The 18,599-nt window shown below is 37.8% G+C and overlaps 1 protein-coding gene across 1 annotated transcript in view; it reads right to left on the bottom strand.

The window, feature by feature from the left end:
• CERS3 (ceramide synthase 3) overlaps positions 1-18,599 on the bottom strand; it is a 141,776-nt gene that overhangs the window by 88,510 nt on the left and 34,667 nt on the right. Inside the window, exons 4-5 of the mRNA XM_082386845.1 lie at positions 10,731-10,848; positions 4,714-4,832 (exon numbers count right to left, since the gene is read on the bottom strand). Coding sequence (XP_082242971.1) covers positions 4,714-4,832; positions 10,731-10,848 — 237 coding nt within the window. The remainder of the gene's footprint in view (positions 1-4,713; positions 4,833-10,730; positions 10,849-18,599) is intronic.

The following is an 18,599-nucleotide window of genomic DNA, read 5'->3' as shown; positions in this document are numbered from 1 at the left end:
AGTACAGTAAATATCAGTAGGTATAACACACACAATCAGATGCTCTTTGGGGTCTGTAATAGCTTTTTTTTTTTTCTGTCATTAACCTTGTTTATTTCAGGGATCAGTGAAGTTCACCAAAATCCCCAAGATATTTTCCTAGTTGATGGTGAAGGCTAGAGGTGCCAGTTAAAATGTTAAAATACAGGGTGCACAGTTAAATTTTAATTTTTCAGATAAACAATGAACATTGGCACCTGCTTATACTAAAAAATTGTTACTTATCTGAAATTCATCTTCACCTGGGCATCCTGTATTTTTTTTTAAACATCTTTATTGGAGTATAATTGCTTTACAATGGTGTGTTAGTTCTGCTTTATTACAAAGTGAATCAGCTATACATATACTTATATCCCCATATCTCGTCCCTCTTGTGTCTCCCTCACCACCTCCCTAGCCCACCCCTCTAGGTGGTCACAAAGCACTGAGCTGATCTCCCTGTGCTATGCGGCTGCTTCCCACTAGCTATCTATTTCACACTTGGTAGTGTATATATGTCAATGCCACTCTCTCACTCTGTCCCCTCCCCGTGTCCTCAAGTCCATTCTCTACGTCTGCGTCTTTATTCCTGTCCTGCCCCTAGGTTCTTCAGAACCAATTTTTTTTTTTTTAAGATTCCATATATATGTGTTAGCATACGGTATTTGTTTTTCTTTCTGACTTACTTCACTCTGTATGACAGACTCTAGGTCCTTCCACCTCACTACAAATAACTCAATTTCATTTCTTTTCATGGCTGAGTAATATTCCATTGTATATATGTGACACATCTTCTTTATCCATTCATCTGTCGATGGACACTTAGGTTGCTTCCATGTCTTGGCTATTATAAATAGAGCTGCAATGAACATTGTGGTACATGACTCTTTTTGAATTATGGTTTTCTCAGGGTATATGCCCAGTAGTGGGATTGCTGGGTCGTATGGTAGTTCTATTTTTAGTTTTTTAAGGAAGCTCCATACTGTTCTCCATAGTGGCTGTATCAATTTACATTCCCACCAACAGTGCAAGAGGGTTCCCTTTTCTCCACGCCCTCTCCAGCATTTATTGTTTGTAGATTTTTTGATGATGGCCATCCTGACTGGTGTGAGGTGACACCTCATTGTAGTTTTGATTTGCATTTCTCTAATGATTAGTGATGTTGAGCATCTTTTCATGTGTTTGTTGGCAATCTGTATAACTTCTTTCTGTAATAGTTTTTAAGAGAACAAAGGGGTCCTGAAATCAAAAAGCTTGGGAGCTGCTGCACTTCACTAACCATGAGCTGAATGATGATGTTCTTGTCAATGCTATCTTCCTTGCTTCAAATGAACCAAAGGCAGTAAAATGTCCTTTTTTTTTTTTCCAGGAATGGCTGACACAAACATAATTGTAAGGGGAAAGAAAAAAAAAACTCTTGGAAAAAAACCCAGAAATTGATTGGTTAGACTCAGATGGTGATGTTGAAAGATGAGACTGCCAGGTGAGATCAGGGAGGATCTGGATAGAGTGAACTCGGGCGACATGAGAGACGCTGACAGGACGGACATGGGGCTCAGCGGTGGGGGAACTGGATGGAGCAGGCAGTGGACCTGCCCGAGGGCCAGCTGGGCAAGCGGCAGTCCACCCAGCGGAAGGAGAGCGCCTCTCTCCAGTACCGGGGGGCGCCACTGCCTATATACAACAGATACTTGGAAATTACTCAGTGTTTTTATTAAACTTTTCATTGCTAAATGGAAATGCTTATTTTAAAAAGAAAAGTGATCTGCTAATACGGAATTTGATTTAAAAATAAAGGAGTCACTATGGATTAAAATCCTGAATTCTGTGAAACAGGGCTTAGGGGTCATCCTTAAAGAAAGTAACCAAGGAAACAATACACTGAACTTAAGGTGTTCAGAGACTAATCCATCCTGATATGGAGAAGTGTCTGCCTGTTGGAGAGTAATTTGTAAGAGTTCTGTGTTGGAGAATAAGTTTCTTGAGATTTCCAAAATGCCTGGGGCTAGGTGTCTCTTGATATGATTCCTGTAGCACATCCCATAGCTAGGGAATAAAGTGCAGTCCCTATACAATTAAAGAGCTTGGTACTTTGCTTTAGCCTATTTATTTGATTCATAATAACTTTTAACAGTTCCCTGACATTTGTGACATTGCTAAAGAATAATGTAAAGCTTAAATTATAAAATTGTGGGTTCACTCCTGTCTCCTGAATACATTGTACTGCTTCCTGTCTTTGCTTTACTTAAAACATGCTGCCCTCAAATCATGCTTTCTTTTTTTTTTAAATTAATTAATTTTATTTTATTTATTTTGGCTGCGTTGGGTCTTCGTTGCTGCATGCGGGCTCTCCCTAGCTGCGGCGAGAGGGGGCTACTCCTCATTGCGGTGGCTTCCCCTGTTGTGGAGCACGGGCCCCAGGTGCGCAGGCTTCAGTAGCTGTGGCGCATGGGCCCAGCTGCTCTGCGGCATGTGGGATCCTCCCAGACAAAGGCTCGAACCCGTGTCCCCTGCACTGGCAGGCAGACACTCAACCACTGCGCCACCAGGGAAGCCCCCATGCTTTCTTTTCTTATGGAAATCCGATCCATCTCTCCCCTCAACGTCCAGCTTATTCCTGACCTCTAGAAAGCCTTTGTCTAATGTATCCAACTCTGCTGATGCCATCTCCTCTGAATGCCCAGAGCACATCTGAACATGACGTAGACCACAGGTATACAGGCCCATGTGCCATTGGGAATGGAACAACAACAGATGTTGTGGTTTCGTAAGTGATAGTCTCATCTCCCTGATTAGCTGCTTTAGGCCAGTGACCATACCTTCCACTTTTACTTCCCTCTTAATATCTACGAGTCTGTATGATCTAGGATAGTGCCACATACCAAGAAGATGGTCCACACAACCCTCTGCGTTGCCTGACTGATTGATAATAGCAACTTGAAATTCCCTTCTCTAGCCTGAACTCTGTGGCTGACTTTTAGCAGACTCACTGACAGCTAGATTCCCAATGTTGGGTCCTTCTCACCCAGTTACTTGACATATAGGGTCCCCTGCTTCTGAGAGGTCAGCATTAGGTGGTAGGGGCAGTACAGTGAGCAGAAAGAGTATCAGAAAAGGAGTCAGAAGACCTGAGGGCAACAGGCCCCCAACAGCCAGGCGACCTTGAGCAAGTTCCTTAAACTACATGATGTACAGTTTCTCATTTCTCAAACAGGGCCCCACTTTCCCTGACTGCCTCACACTGTTGCTAGGAGGATCAAACCAAGATTATTTATAAACTGGAAGGCACTATCATGTATAAGAAATTCCCGGAATTTCACTGCAGTATGATTCAGCTCAGAGGTTGAGAGTTAGTCCCTGCCTGGGGACTTTATTTAAGATAAGAATCATTTGATAGAAAGAAAGAAAGAATGAATGATAGCAGAAAAACAGGAAGATGTAATGTGAAAACAGCTCCAGTTTGTAGTGTTTTGTAGTGACAGTCCAGAGAGATTCACTTGGGCCAAGCTGACATAGTGGCAACACAATATTAACCAATCTCTCAAGAGCTAAAACTCAGAGAGAAGCAGTTGGAAAACAAACCAGGTCATATACCTCTAGCCACTGTGGGAAAGGCAATGGAAGCCTGCCAAGGAGAAAAAAATCTCGAGACACCATGAAGACTTGGTCTGTGCCTCCAAACATCACCAGTCTCACAGATGGATGACTGTACTCGGCAATGCATAGGTAGTTAAAGAAAGTCATTAAAGTTTAGCCTTCCACAGGCTTGGTTTCTTTATCTGAGAGTCTTATGCCAGCTCCCTATCCATTTTACCATCAAAACAAAAACATCTGGTGAAAGTCACTAGGCAATGTGAGGACCTTAAGAAACAGGCAAAAAGAAGGAATGCTATTGGCATGTAGAATGTGGCATCAAAATTTCCCAACTAACGTGCATTTGTCTGGATGTAAAGAAGAGGAACAAAGTAAGAGCAATGACCTAGACCCTCTTTTTGGCACAGGTGTCAGTTTTTGCCACCAAGGGAGTAACCTAAAGTATCAATACTATAATACTCTGCAGAAGAGAAAAAAAAAAAAAAAACAGAGTTGTAATGAAGCCAAAAATAAGTGTGGTACAGTCTCACTGCACTCAGAACGTATTTGAAGCAGTCAGCTCTGCAAAAACCCTATGTGTTGCTCAGCCCATCCTGACCCCCTACTAAACCAGGCAGAAATCCAGAGGAACTGGCTGCCCAGTCCACAGGCAGGGGTGGAGTAAGAGCCAAGTGAGACAGAAAGAAGTCCTCTCCATCAGTGTTGAGAGAGGAGGACAGCACCCTCTCAGACATTCTCTGCTCTTATAATGTGATAGAGTAATGTGATTAGAAACAGGTGATAGTCAGATGAGCTAGGGCCAACTGCTACCCTAGAAAAGATAAACACCAGGTTAAGATATTTTTATGATTTTTCTGGACTTTAAAGATAAGTACATAACATCTCCTCTTCAACTAAGAGAGTTCATAGCTTACCTTGTTTCATAGAGAAGGAAAGTGAAGCACAAGAGGTGGATGAGTGACTAGCATCAAACTCCTGATTGGTAAGTGACAGAGAGGGTTCAAACCCTTCTTCTGCTGCAACCTAAGGATTCCTTCTGAGATGACTATTCTGCTCCATATAAAACTGCACCATTTCAAAAGCTTTAACTATCCTTCTTACCAAGCTTCCTGGAATTTCTTCATCCTGCAAGGCCTATCTTGATTCCGCCGACTCCTAAACCACCTTTCAACCTGGCGCTCTGTCAAGTTACACTTCTTTGCCAGTCCATAAATATCAGTCTGAAAGGGGATGAAACAAATGAATGAGTGCTTAAGAGTAGAGTCAGGCTGGCAGGCAGTCAAGAGACAGTGAGATTGGGTTACAAGTGCTTGTGCACTGGAGAGGAGAGTTCTGCATTAGACCTTGAGCCAGTGCATTTACCTCTTTTGCTCATGGAATCACACACACACACACACACACACACACACACACACACACACACACCTCAAAACAGAGAGAATGTTAGTTCCCAGAACTCTGAGTTGTTAAGAAAGACCGATTCTCTGTAAGTTGGTAGCGACCCATATATTCAAGTTGATACGTGGCCCACTCATTCAGCCAATTTTATTTAGGGCCTCCTAGGTTCCAGGTAGAGTAGTGTAGTTTAAGATGTCAATCAAACCCAATCTCTTCATTTTTTCTTATAGAAAAAAATGGAACTCCAAGAGTTTTAACAACTTTTCCAAGAACTAAAACCAGTAGCAAAGCGAAAACAAGAACTTAGGCTCCTGTCCTTTCTGTTATTTCACACAGTCTTTCTACCAGATCCAAAACTTTCACATTTAATCAGATGTACAGCCTATTTCAAACTAATCTGAAATAATTACAATTGCAAAAAAAGATTAAGGATTGCTGACTATAATAATGACGACTGCTTCTCCTCTGGAAGGCAGAAGTTGTAGGTTATGATTTAAAATTGAAAACAATATGGATGATGGATTAGCTCAAAGGTCACAGACTTGAAGTTCTCCCAGGGCCAAACAAGAACCCAAAATGATTGAGAGGACCAGGTCTGCTTCATGGTGGGATTTTAAGTTTTATTCTTTCAACACAGACTTGCTTTATATGTTAAACCTACAGTACTTTCCACTTCCACAAGGAAATAAGCTCTGTAATTTTTTTTGAGACACCAGTCTTCTTGATCTTTTGTTTTCCTATGTTGAGTACAAGAAATATTTCAGCTTACTCCTAACTTTAGTAGGAGAAAAATAAAATTGCATAAAATTGACCCTCAGCCTCAGTTTTGAGGAAATAAGCAGGAGCCATATGGATGCAGCAAACAGGAAAGCACATGGCCCATCCCAAAGGGACAGTGGTGACCCAGCTCTGACTGATGGCTCCCAGAGTGAAAGTGCAGTCCCAGAAATCTGATGTGAAATCGCTAGGTTTTTTTTTTTAATGTTGAATTTACTTTAAATTTTAACGTTTAAATTTAAATGTTTAAGTTTAAAGTAAATTTAAACCAATCATGGACCAAGATTGTGAAGGCCAACAAAGCTTGACCATGGGCCAGTTGGCTGTACACCCAGCTGTCTGTGATCAGTCGTGGAGCTTCTGCTATGTTATTGTGTATAGCTTACATAATTGTTCAGGCGCACAGGACAACAGTAGATAAAATTCCTAAAGAAGCTCTTGTGCTGAAGACAGGCAAAGGACTAATTGCAGCTACATACCTACTGAACTGCTAGCCTATTACTTAATCTAGAGAAAGAAAGCAAAGCAAAACAAAACAAAACCAAGATATAGCCCATATTATACTCTGTTTCCTTAAACAGAGGAAATTATCCTCTCTAATACCTATTATTTTGTAGGCCAAGGGTTCACCTGTTGTTTTTTGTTATTGTTGTTTTGGTTTGTTTTTGTGTTTTTGACAAGACTGAATTGGCAACTATTTATTGGTGTCTACTTCCTGCAGGCATTCTGCTTTCTATTGGAGATCTAAATGAACAAGACCAGTATGGGCCTCCCCTTCACAGGGTAAAGTCTGTCTGGAGAGGAAGTCAGAAAATACAACAGAGAATTCTAAAAAAATATCATGAGTGCTGAGATAGGGGAGGATAAGGGTACCATGGGACCTAACTTTACATAGGCAGTTCCTGGAAGTTACACTTATGCTGAACCCTGAAATATGCCCCAAGAAGGAGAGGATGAAGAAGGAAAGTGTCCTGGCAGCATGTGAGGTTGTCTGGATATGAGAGCATGGGGGAGCTGGGGGCACTTGAGGGACAGAAAGAGGCCTTGCAGGGTGGAAACATACAGAGAGGCGAGGAGGAAAGATGTGGCTAAGGCCACAGCAAGGAGGGCCTTGCCTGGAATTTATCTGTAGGTTACAGAATGTTTGCATTTTGAAGTCTCCCTCTTGCAGGTGTAAAGAATGAAGTGTCAGGAGTGAGTAGAGGTGGAGATGGTGTTCAGCAGTGAGCAAAGTCCCTGTCCTCACACTGGAATTTTCCCAGATCTGAGAACAATCCAATTTTATTATCCCATCATTTCTACAGATACCTTCTGAATAAATGCTTCTAGAAGACAGTGATCAAACATGATCTGAAGCATTTTTTTTTTTTCTGATTTGGAGCACAGATGAATCTGGTTGAAAGTCTTGGCAATACTGGCCTCATAGACCTACAATATTATTGGGATAGAAATCATCTTGCAAACAAAAGTCTTTAGTAGTATTTTGTTAATGATACATGAAACAAGCATTTTATTGAACACCTACTATGTACAGAAAATTGTGTAAGATGTTATGGAAATACAAACAAGCATAATTAGGAAACAAATGACATTCTCTTGGGATAATTTAAGTTGGGAAGACATATTTGAGAACGCTCCTGGAGAAATCTATATGATAGGCACAGACTACAAATAACAACAGCTGACCTTGACTGTGTGCTGGGCACTATTCTAAGTACTCAATTCAACCTCTGAATTGAGAGCCCTGTGAGGTAAGTGCTGTTAACACGCTCAGCTCACAGAAGGGGAAACTGAGGCACAGAGTGGTTAATTTGCCCACCTCCACACACAGTCTTTTCTCACAATCCATGTTTTTAGCCTGACACAATAGAGTGTGTGTCTGTAGAAGGGAAAGGCTCTCAAGCAGAACCTCAGGGAGAAGTAGTGTGGCCTGAAGGAAGAGTACCAAATGGGGCTATGAGGCCTGGCTACTTGAGGCAAAAACCAACCCTCTGGGACCGTGGAGGAGCCACTCGAATTCTTTGACTCTCACCCGTAAAATAAACTGGACTAGAGGGCTGTTTGCCCTAAAAATGTTTGAATCTGTGGTTGAGACAAGCTAGCAAACTGGAATGCCCCTGTGGACCACAATACCTGCTTTATGTCAGCCTTATGGGACCACATTTTCCTTAGACATCTTCCAGAACTACACACTCATTTGTTCTGCAGCAGTTCTCATCGTGATTTTGCTGAGGAAATGGGCGAGTTAATAAGTTCTGCTGTTCCTTCATTTTACCAACAGCAGGAAAACTGATCTGCTGGCCAGAGATATTGGAATGTTATCATGGTTCTCTCTCAGTACATCTTGAAGTTGTCATTGAGATACATACAGAGAGACACAAACACATATAAAAACAGTGGACACATAGCTGCACATACACAGTCACAAAAGAAGTGTGTGAAATCACAGATCAAAACTCTCAGTGGAGAGGCTTCACTGGCAGTCCAGGGACTCCACGCTTCCAATGCAGGGGGTGTGGGTTTGATCCCTGTTCGGGGAACTAAGATCTCACATGCCATACAGCACAGCCAAAATTTTTTAAAAATGAAAAAAAAAAAAAAAAACAACTCCCAATGGAGGTTCATGTGTACAGCATTTTGGACCTCATCAATACCATGTTATACCCTTCTGTGCTAACCAGTCCAGAATTGATACTGTATATACTGAAATGTTTTTGTTTTTATTAGAACAGTCTATTGCAGCTGAAGAAGCATCCTCAGATTTGTGTCCTCAGTTTCTTTTAATAAAGTCAGGTGTTAGGTACCTGTATTACCACTGCAGTGCCTTGAGATTACAGGTTCGGAATACCCACCCATCCATTGAATCAGCACAAAATTTTTTTTTAGTCCTCCCAGCAACTTGTTTTACTTCAGCTATAAATTAAGCAAAAATGCTACCTGTATGACATTGGCCAAGTTAATGTGTGGAGGTATTGTGATATTATTTTGTTTCCACATCTGAAATCACTATTAAGGCATGTACTTTGCCTTCCTCTACTATATTCTTCTATCTTCCTAAGTTCTAGTATTTTTATTCTATGGACATTTTACTGGCCAACTTGTCATCTTGATCTGTTATACAAATACTGCCTTGATTTTGTAATCCATGAGCAATATAAATTAGGTGTCTTAATTATGTCCCTTCATCTTCATGGTTTAGTAGAGGAAGCTTTCTAACACTTGGCGTTGATATATAACATTTCTTTTACTTGATGCAAATGTCCAAGTTATATCTACACTAAGCCATGCTGTACTGTCAATTGAGTTAGAACAATTACTTACACACACAGCTCCAGACTCTGAAATACATTTTTAACATTCTATTCACAGATAAAGACATCATTTGGGCATAGTAGAAGCAGCACTCGACAGGGAGCCATGGGCCAGGGTCCAGCTTTGGATTCAGCCACTGATTAGCTGCATGACCTAGGACAGCTCATTTCCTCTGTTGACCTTAGTTTCCTCATCTCGATCATAAAGAGGAAAGGTGACCTAATCTCTAAATCTCTTTCAGCTTTTCTTAGTTTTTCTTTAACTGTCACATGGCTAATTTCTCTCCATAGCAGAGAAGCTTGATAAGAGCTGAATTTTCTACATATTTTAAAATATGCCAAAAAGCTGTACAGTAAGCACAGCAAGTAACTGATAGCTACCACTGTTCTTCATGTTTTATGCAAGGTATTGCCAAGGTTAGTTATTCTCAGAGAGAAACAGATAAGGATAATAAGGACTCTCTGAAAGAGTTCTAACTTTTCATAAACGCAGCTAAATAATTTCCCATCTGAAAAACATGAAATGATGCTTAGGCATTATTATCACCAGTGGTAACAACAGTATTTAGATGAATGACTGCAGTCTTTTAGAGCACAAGGAAATAAAGAACACATGGAGATGGCTTGTCAGACTGTCCCCATTTTAGAAAAAAAGGCACATACAGAAGCTGAGGTCAGAACAAGTTAGAGACAGTGCTGGCTAGCTGTGAACAATTCTGAACATGATGCCTGGTGCTATGTGGTCAGACCTCAACATGGCTTCTTTGTGCAGGGAGCCCACCAGACCAGCGATAGAAAGGCTCATAGGAAAAGCAAGTGAATTCAGCAGATAAGTTGAGGACCTTAAAAATCTATATCTATCCTAAAATTGTGTTAGCACATACTTTTGACTATTAAATTACTGGTGAGAGATGTCTGTATTCGTCATAGAGGGTGTGCCACTTTTGGAGAAGTTTTTATTTCATCTCTCATTTAAATATGGGGGTATAATGAAACTAGACTTGCCTGGACACTATTATTTTTAAATATAACTTTTAGGTTAAAGCCATTTTCTGTGGCGTAAACATGCAGTGCACCACAACATTTCATCAAGTACATCTCATACTGAGAAGAGATTTGTGACTCTCTTAACTATTCTATCTCTGGGGAGTGGGTAGGGGCACAGTATATTTCTGAGTATTTCGAGGCTTCGGATAAAATAAAGTTTCCTGCTCAGGAAAGCCACCCAATAGACACTTTCATAGTGTGTGTAGTGTATATTGATGGTGTCACAATTATCAGAAGTGTCAGATATGGGCAACTCTGCCTTAACAATGATCTTTTTTCATTAGTATACTTTGTATATATCCTACCATTAAAAATTAAATTTTGATATATATACCCAAATTATGGCATTGATTGTTAGCATTCAACACTAACAACGTTTGTAATTTTATATTATAATATTTATTTGTCATTTTATATTATGCTCAGAATGCTGTATAACTTATCAGTAGAGAAAAAAATTCAAATGATTCAAGTCATTTGCTGCTCAACTGAAACAGATTTTTTGCACAGATAAGGTAAACCACAGATGATTGAAACATTAAGAAAGGAGATTTTAAAATCCAAAAACAAAGAATCTGTACTTACTTGAGATGGTTTCCTTGTGGAATGTTTGAAAAAATGCTCTAAAACAGTATTTGGTGTAATCTTCTTTCGAATTTCCTCTTTAATGCCAATTGTTTTTGCTAGAGGTGAAGCAATAAACCTACAAAAATATGAACAAAAGTAAGTTCAAAATCTGAGAATGAATTCACAATGTCACCAGAAAACTCAAGTTGTAATTTTAGATTCCAAATGAAAGATCAGTCATTGGGCTACCTAAAGCCAATATCTGCCTTACAGAAACTCAAAGAGAGCAAAATTTGAGAACTTTTATACACGCAATAACTTAAAAAAATAAAATATAGTTGACTCTTTAACAACATGGGGGTTAGGGGTGCCAACCCTCAGCAGCACAGTTGAAAATCCTCCTTGTATAGCTTATAGTCAGCCCCCGTGTAAGCGGTTCCTCCGTATCCGAGGTTCCACATCCATGGATTCAACCAACTGTAGATCTAGTACTGTAGTACTTACTATTGTAAAAAATCTGCTTATACGTGGAGCCTGCAGTTCAAACCCTTGTTGTTCAAGGGTCAACTGTACTTCCACAGTTCTAAAATCCATTTTATGTAAACCCAAATATATTTATATACAAGATCCAGGAACTGGAATAAGCCATTCTACTTAGAGTTTCATTTTTAAGACTACCAGGGATTAAAATAAATAATAGTTTTGTTATTAAGGTTTTCTTTGGTGATACTATCTTCAAGAAATTATTATGTCCCTATTTGAAGTTCTAACTTATGAAAAATGGCATGACTCTTGGGTAAATATCTAGGAATGGGATTGATGGGTTGTATGGCAAGTATACGTTTAACTTTATAAGAAACTGGCCCAATGTTTTCCAAAGTGTCTGCACTATTTTACATTCCCATCAATAATGTGCCAGAGTTCCAGTTATTCCATATCTCTGCCAATAGATGGTATTGTCAGTCTTTTTAATTTTAGCAATTCTACTGCCTGTGTGGTGGTTTTTATTGATTTTTACATTCTAGTTTTTATTATTTCCTAATTTCTGCTTATTATAAATTTAGTTTTCTTTTTTCCCTTGTTTTTTAAGGTAGAAGGTTAGATTATTGATTTGAGATCTTTCTTCTTTTTAAATATAGGTGTTTACAGCTATAAATGTCCCTCTAAGCATTGCTTTTGCTGAATCTCATAAGTTTTCGTATGGTGCTTTCTTTTTCATTCATCTCAAACTATTTTCTAATTTACCGTGCGATTTCTCCTCTGACCCATTGGTTATTTAGAAGTATGCTGTTTAATTTCCAAATATTTGCTTATTTCTCAATTTCCTTCTGTTATGGACTTCTAATTTCACTCCATTGTGGTCCGAAAACATGCTTTGTATGATTTCAATCCTCTCACATGTATTGAGATTTGTTTTATGGCTTACACGTGGTCTATTCTGGAGAATGTTCCTTGTGCACATGAGAAGAATGTGTATTCTGCTATTATTGGTGGTGTGCTCTACAGATGTCTGTTAGGTCTAGTTCGTTTATAATGTTAATCAAGTCTTTTATTTTCTTGTTGATTTTCTGCCTAGTTGTTCTATCCATTATTGAAAATGGGGTACTGAAGTCTACAACTGTTACTGTTGAATTGTCGATTTCTCCCTTCAATTCTGTTTGTTTTTGCTTCATGTTTTTGGGACTATGTTGCTAGGTACATATATATTTATAATTGTTATATCTTCTTGATAGATTTACCCTGTTATAGTATAAAATGTCCTTTGTCTCTAGTAACAATTTAAAGGCTGTTAAATTGTCTGGTATTAGTAGAGCCACTCCAGCTCTCTTTTGGTTACTGCTTGCATGGTATATATTTTCTCATCCTTTTACTTTCAACCTATTTATTTCTTTGAACCTAAAGTGTTTCTCTTGTAGAAACCATATAGTTGGATCATATATTTCTATCAAGTCCTCCTATCTATGCCTTTTAGTTGGAGTATTTAATTCATTTACATTTAATATAAATTACATTTAATTACTGATAAGACAGGATTTATATCTGCCATTTTGCTATTTATTTTCTGTATAGCTTATGCCTTTTTGTTTCTCGTTTCTTCCATTACTATCTTGTTCTGTGTTAAATAGATATTCTGGCGTACTTTTTTAATTTTCTTTTTTTTTACTGTTTTTAAAAATTACCTTCTTAGTGGTTCATCTAGGGATTACAATTAACATCTTAATTTATAACCTCTTAGTTCAGATTAATAGCCAAATAATTTCAGCACTATACAAAAACTCCATGATCTCCCCTCTCTGTGCTGTTACTGTCATATAAATGATATATTTATAAATTATGTTCTCATCAACATACACTTATGATTACTATTTTATGCAGTTGCCTTTTAAAATCAGATAGGAGAAAAACATGTTACAAACAAAAAATGCATTTATATTTTCTTTTTATTTCTTATGTAGGTAACTTTACTGGTGCTCTTTATTTCTGCATGTGGATTCAAGTTAATGTCTGTGTCCTCTAATTTCAGTCTGTAGGACTCCCTTTAGTATTTCTCATAGGGTAGGTCTGCTTAGCAACAAATTCTTCCAGTTTTTGTTTATCTGGGAATGTCTTAATTTCTCTTTCATTTTGAAGGATAGTTTTGCTTGGTTGACAGTTTTTTCTTTCTTTTTATTTGTCCTCCCATTGCCTTTGGCTTCCATGGTTGCTGATGAGAAATCAATTCAATCTTACTGAGGATCGCTTTTATGTGATGAGATGCTCTTCTCTTGCTGTTTTCAAGATTCTTTGTCTTTCAACAGTTTGCTTATGATGTATCTAGTTATGGATCTCTTTAAGTTTATCCTACTTGGAATTTGTTTAGCTTCTTGGATATATAGATTAATGATTGTCATCAAATTTTGGGAAATTTTTAGCCAATTATTTCTTCAAATATTTTCTATCATCCTGTTCATTTCCTCCTCTTCTTCTGGAGTTCCTGTTATGCATATGTTGCCGTGCTTGATGGTGTCCCACAGGTCCCTGAGGCTTTTTTTCTACAATTTTGTTTTCTGTTCCTCAGACTGCTGACTTTTTCTTTCGCCTGCTCAAATATGCTGTTAAGGCCCTCCAGTGAATTTTTAATATAAGTTATTGTACTTGTCAAGTCCCAATTTCTATTTGATTTCTTTTTATAATTTATATCTCTTTATTGATATTCTTAATTTAGTGAGACATTGTTCTCATTCTTTCCTTAGTTTTTAAGCATGGTTTTCTCTAGTTCTTTGAACATATTTAAAATAGCTGACTTAAGGTCTTGTCTAATAAGAGGTCCAACATCTAGGCTTTGTAAGGAACACTCTCTACTGATTGCTGTTTTTTTCCTGTGTATGGGCCATACTTTCTTGTTTCTTTGCATGTCTTATAATTTTTTGTTGAAAAGTGGACAAGTTTAATAATATAGTGTGACAACGCTGGAAATCAGATTATCCCCATACTCAGAGTTTGTTGTTGTCAGTTTGTTTGTTTACATTTTTGAACTGATCTATAAAGTCTGTATTCTTTGTCATGTGTGGGCACTAAAGTATCTATTAGGTTAGCTTAGTGGTCTCCTAATGATTAGACAGAGATTTCCTTAAATGCCTGGAACCAATAAGTCTTCCACTGTTTACTAAGGGGCTCTGTGTATGTTTCAGGGCACACCTTCAACACTAAGATAGTGGACAACTCTGCCTTAGCCTTCACTTCCTGTTTGCACAGAGCCTCAAGGTCATCCAGAGGTGAGAACTTAAGGTCTACTAAGGCCTTACCTGAGCATGTGGATGGCCCTGGGCATGCCCAAAGCTCTACAAATTCAAGTGGTCTTATTTCCAAGAATAAGTCAGAGCTTTTCAAAACCCCCTGTGGACATATCATTTCCCAGCTTATCCTTTAAAAAGAAAAGCTGTTAGTTTATTGTTTGCCCCAACTGTTATCCACTACCTTAGGCAGTTCCAAAGTTAATCAATTGTCTCTAATTGTTTTAGACAAGCACCCCTCCTCTCCCCAAGGAAAAAGGCAAATAAAGACAGCTTGTGAGTAGTGCCCTTCCAGGGAACCACCAGACAAATAATGACAGTTCTCTGGGAATGATGCTTTGAAGGAGCTCCAACTCTGTTCTGCTTCCTTCAACGGCTGCCAGGCTGCTGGTTTCCACTGAAATTGTGGGCTGTTGGTTTTTCAAGACTGTCACAGAGGACGAAAGGTAAGGACAGAAATAGGGCAAGTTAAAATGCCACAAAGCTTGCTGTTCTTTCCAACAGTCAGCTATTTTTCTTAAATAACACTCTCCAGATTGCTGCAAGTCTTTGGCTAATTCTAAATTCTGAAAAGTTGATCTTGACAATTTTTGCCAGTTTTCTGATTTTAGGAAAGAGAAAATTTTCAGAGGCCATTACTCTGACATTTTTGTTAACTTTCAGTGTGTAGTGGTGTTAATTTGCATTTTGCTAATGACTAATGATGTTGAACATCTTTTTATGTGTTTACTTGCTATTTGTATATCTCCTTTGGTGAGGACTCTGCTCAAATATTCTGCCCATTTAAAAAAATCAAGTTATTTCTTTGTTTATTATTGAGTTACATATTCTGAATTTAATATACTATTTTTTTTTTTTTATCTCCCTCCCATCCTCCCTATCCCACCCCTCGAGGTGGTCACAAAGTACTGAGCTGATCTCCCTGTGATGTGCGGCTGCTTCCCACTAGCTATCTATTTTACATTTGGTAGTGTATATATGTCCATACCACTCTCTCACTTCGTCCTAACTTACCCTTCCCCCTCCCCGTGTCCTCAAGTCCATTCTCTACGTCTGCGTGTTTATACTTGTCCTGCCTCTAGGTTCTTCAGAACAATTTTTTTTTCCCTTAGATTCCATATATATGTGTTAGCTGCAGTATTTGTTTTTCTCTTTCTGACTTACTTCACTCTGTATGACAGATTCTATTATTGAGTTATATATTCTGAATTTAAGTCCCTCATCAGATACATATTTTGTTCACATTTTCTCCTAATCTGTCTTATCTTTTCATTTTATTGACATCTTTTAAAAATAACTATTAATGCATTTTTACATATCATATAATTCACCATTTTCAAGTATACTACTCAGTGATTTTTTTCTTTTTTAGTAAATTTACCAAGCTGTACAATTATCACCATGAGTCAGCTTTAGAACATTTTCATCATCCCACTATAATACCTCATACATATTTACTTTAATCCCTCTTTCCTGTTAATCATGCCACAGGCAGTCACTAATCTACTTTCTGTCTTTATAGCTGCACCTTTTGTGGATATTTAACATAATGGAATCATACAATATGTGGTTGCTTGTGCCTGGCTTCTTTCATTGAGTTTAATGTTTTTGAGATACATCAATGTATTTGGATGCATTTGGAGTTCAGTCCTTTTTATTGCCAAAAAATCTATTGTATAGATACACATACATTAACAATGTCTTTTGAAGAACATTTTAGCAATTTAACAAGAGAAATAAAAGCATATGCCCAAATTCTTCTATTCAAATGTTCATAGAAACTTTATTCATTATAGCCAAAAAACTGTAAAGAATCCAAATTTCCATCACCTAATTAAAGGATAATAAATTGCAATATATCAATATGTTGAAAGACTACTCAGCAATGACAAGGAATCACTGATACATATAATAACATGAAAAAAATCTCAAAAGCATTATGCTAAGTGAAAGAAATCAGACACAAAAGACTATAATCTATATGATTCCATCTATAGGAAATCTTAGAAAAGGCAAAATTATACTGACAGAAAGCATTTTAGTGATTGCAAGGAGGTAGTAAGTAGGAAGAGGATTAACTGAACAGGGTACAGGGGAGTTTTCAGCCAATGGAAATCTCCTATATCATAATCGTGGTGACAGTTACATGACTGTATACTTTTGTCAAAATGTGTCAAATTTTGGATGAACTTTCTTGTATGTAAATCATACCTCAGTAAAGATGATTTTTTAAAAGCATGATACGTCCCTATTCTTCCTTCATTTCTAACAAAGGCTCCATTGTCTGCCAGGTCAGGCTATTCTAGTACTTACTTAGAAGTTTCTGTGTTTAATTAAATGCTGGAAATTTTAGTTATGAATGATCATTTAACCCTTAAATTCATTGTTTATAACCACGGAGTTGAATAACAATTTTCCTAGGGACTTCCCTGGCGGTCCAGTGGTTGAGACTCCACACTCCCAATGCATGGGGCATGGGTTCGATCCCTGATCAGGGAACTAAGATCCCACATGAAGCACTGCATGACCAAAAATAAAAAAATAAAAATAAAAAAATTTTCCTAAAATACTCTGATAAAATATATAAGCCAATCCAACTTCCAGATGGCCTAAGTTCTCCTGAAAATGATCTATATATTTCAGAGACACATAAAAACAAACTTATTATGCACCAGATGTACACAGAGCAATGTGGATAGATCATAAAACACAGTGCTGTATTAAAAAAAAAAGAAGATATGGAAGAAGGTCTTATCACCATACCATTTATGTCAACTAACAATACATGTACTTTAAGTTCATACTCATGTTTTACTGGGTTATACAAACACAAAGCCATCAAATACATACAGCAGGAATGGGAACAGGACTAGGAAATGAGGATAAAAGGTAATTAATGAAAAAGTTAATTCAAATCAGTCAATCAATCAAAAGAGATCTAATACAGACCAAAGACAGCATGCTGTAATTCAAGGAATATGATTAATTCCCCCTCTGCATAAAAGTTCCAAATAAAACAAAAACTAAGATGATCTTAAAACTAACAAAGACTCAGAAAACATATATGACAGGATTTTGGATAAATAATAGAATTGGGTCATTTATCTAACCTACTAGTTAAAAATTTTTATTGGAGTAAACACTCGTTGTTTTTACTAGTAGAATAACACAAATACAAAATGGTTTAATATGGCAGGGTTCTCAATCATACTCACTCAATGTTATCTCCTCAAATATTAGAAAAGAAGAAATTAGCAAAAATAAAAAAGCAAAGCAGGATTAAGAAAAGAAGATTTATTCAGTAAGGGAATACAACCAATCTCAAAGCCAAACAAAGTATAACATTCCCCTCTAGAGAGTCATGTGAGAGATAAAGGGTGGATAAGTACACACAATGGATAAAAATACATATCCATAGCATATTTGCTGATATGAGGATCGTATCTACAAAGCATTAATTTAAAGAAGAAAGAGAAATAATGGTCCTGTTTGTTAACATGTCCAGGCTTCAAGGACAGAAATAACATTTTCCGTAGAACAGAGGAAGTATATAAGTACAGTTTTCTACTTTAGCATTATCCTTTCATTTCAAAAAAAATATAGAAAATCAATCAATTCATGTTATGTAAGTGTAAATAAATGTGAATAGGTACTTAATTAAAAACCTATTTTGAGGGCTTCCCTGGTGGCGCAGTGGTTGAGAATCTGCCTGCCAATGCAGGGGACTCGGATTCGAGCCTTGGTCTGGGAAGATCCCACGTGCCGCGGAGCAACTGGGCCCGTGAGCCACAATTACTGAGCCTGCACGTCTGGAGCCTGTGCTCCGCAACAAGGGAGGCCGCGATAATGAGAGGCCCGTGCACCGCGATGAAGAGTGGCCCCCACTTGCCACAACTAGAGAAAGCCCTCGCACAGAAACGAAGACCCAACACAGCCAGAAATAAATAAATAAATAAATAAAATTAAAAAAAAAATAGCTTTACAAAACAATGACAAAAGAATGGGTAATTTGATATATATGGGCAAAACTTGAAATTTCAAGATAAGGACACTGAAATCATTAAAAAACACATTAAAAAAAAACCTATTTTGAAAAAGGAGAGAATAAAGAAGC

The sequence above is a fragment of the Balaenoptera borealis genome (genome assembly GCF_965194805.1).
Source record: "Balaenoptera borealis genome assembly, chromosome: 3".
Classification (NCBI taxonomy): domain Eukaryota; kingdom Metazoa; phylum Chordata; class Mammalia; order Artiodactyla; family Balaenopteridae; genus Balaenoptera; species Balaenoptera borealis.
This window is presented reverse-complemented; position numbering and strand designations above follow the sequence as displayed.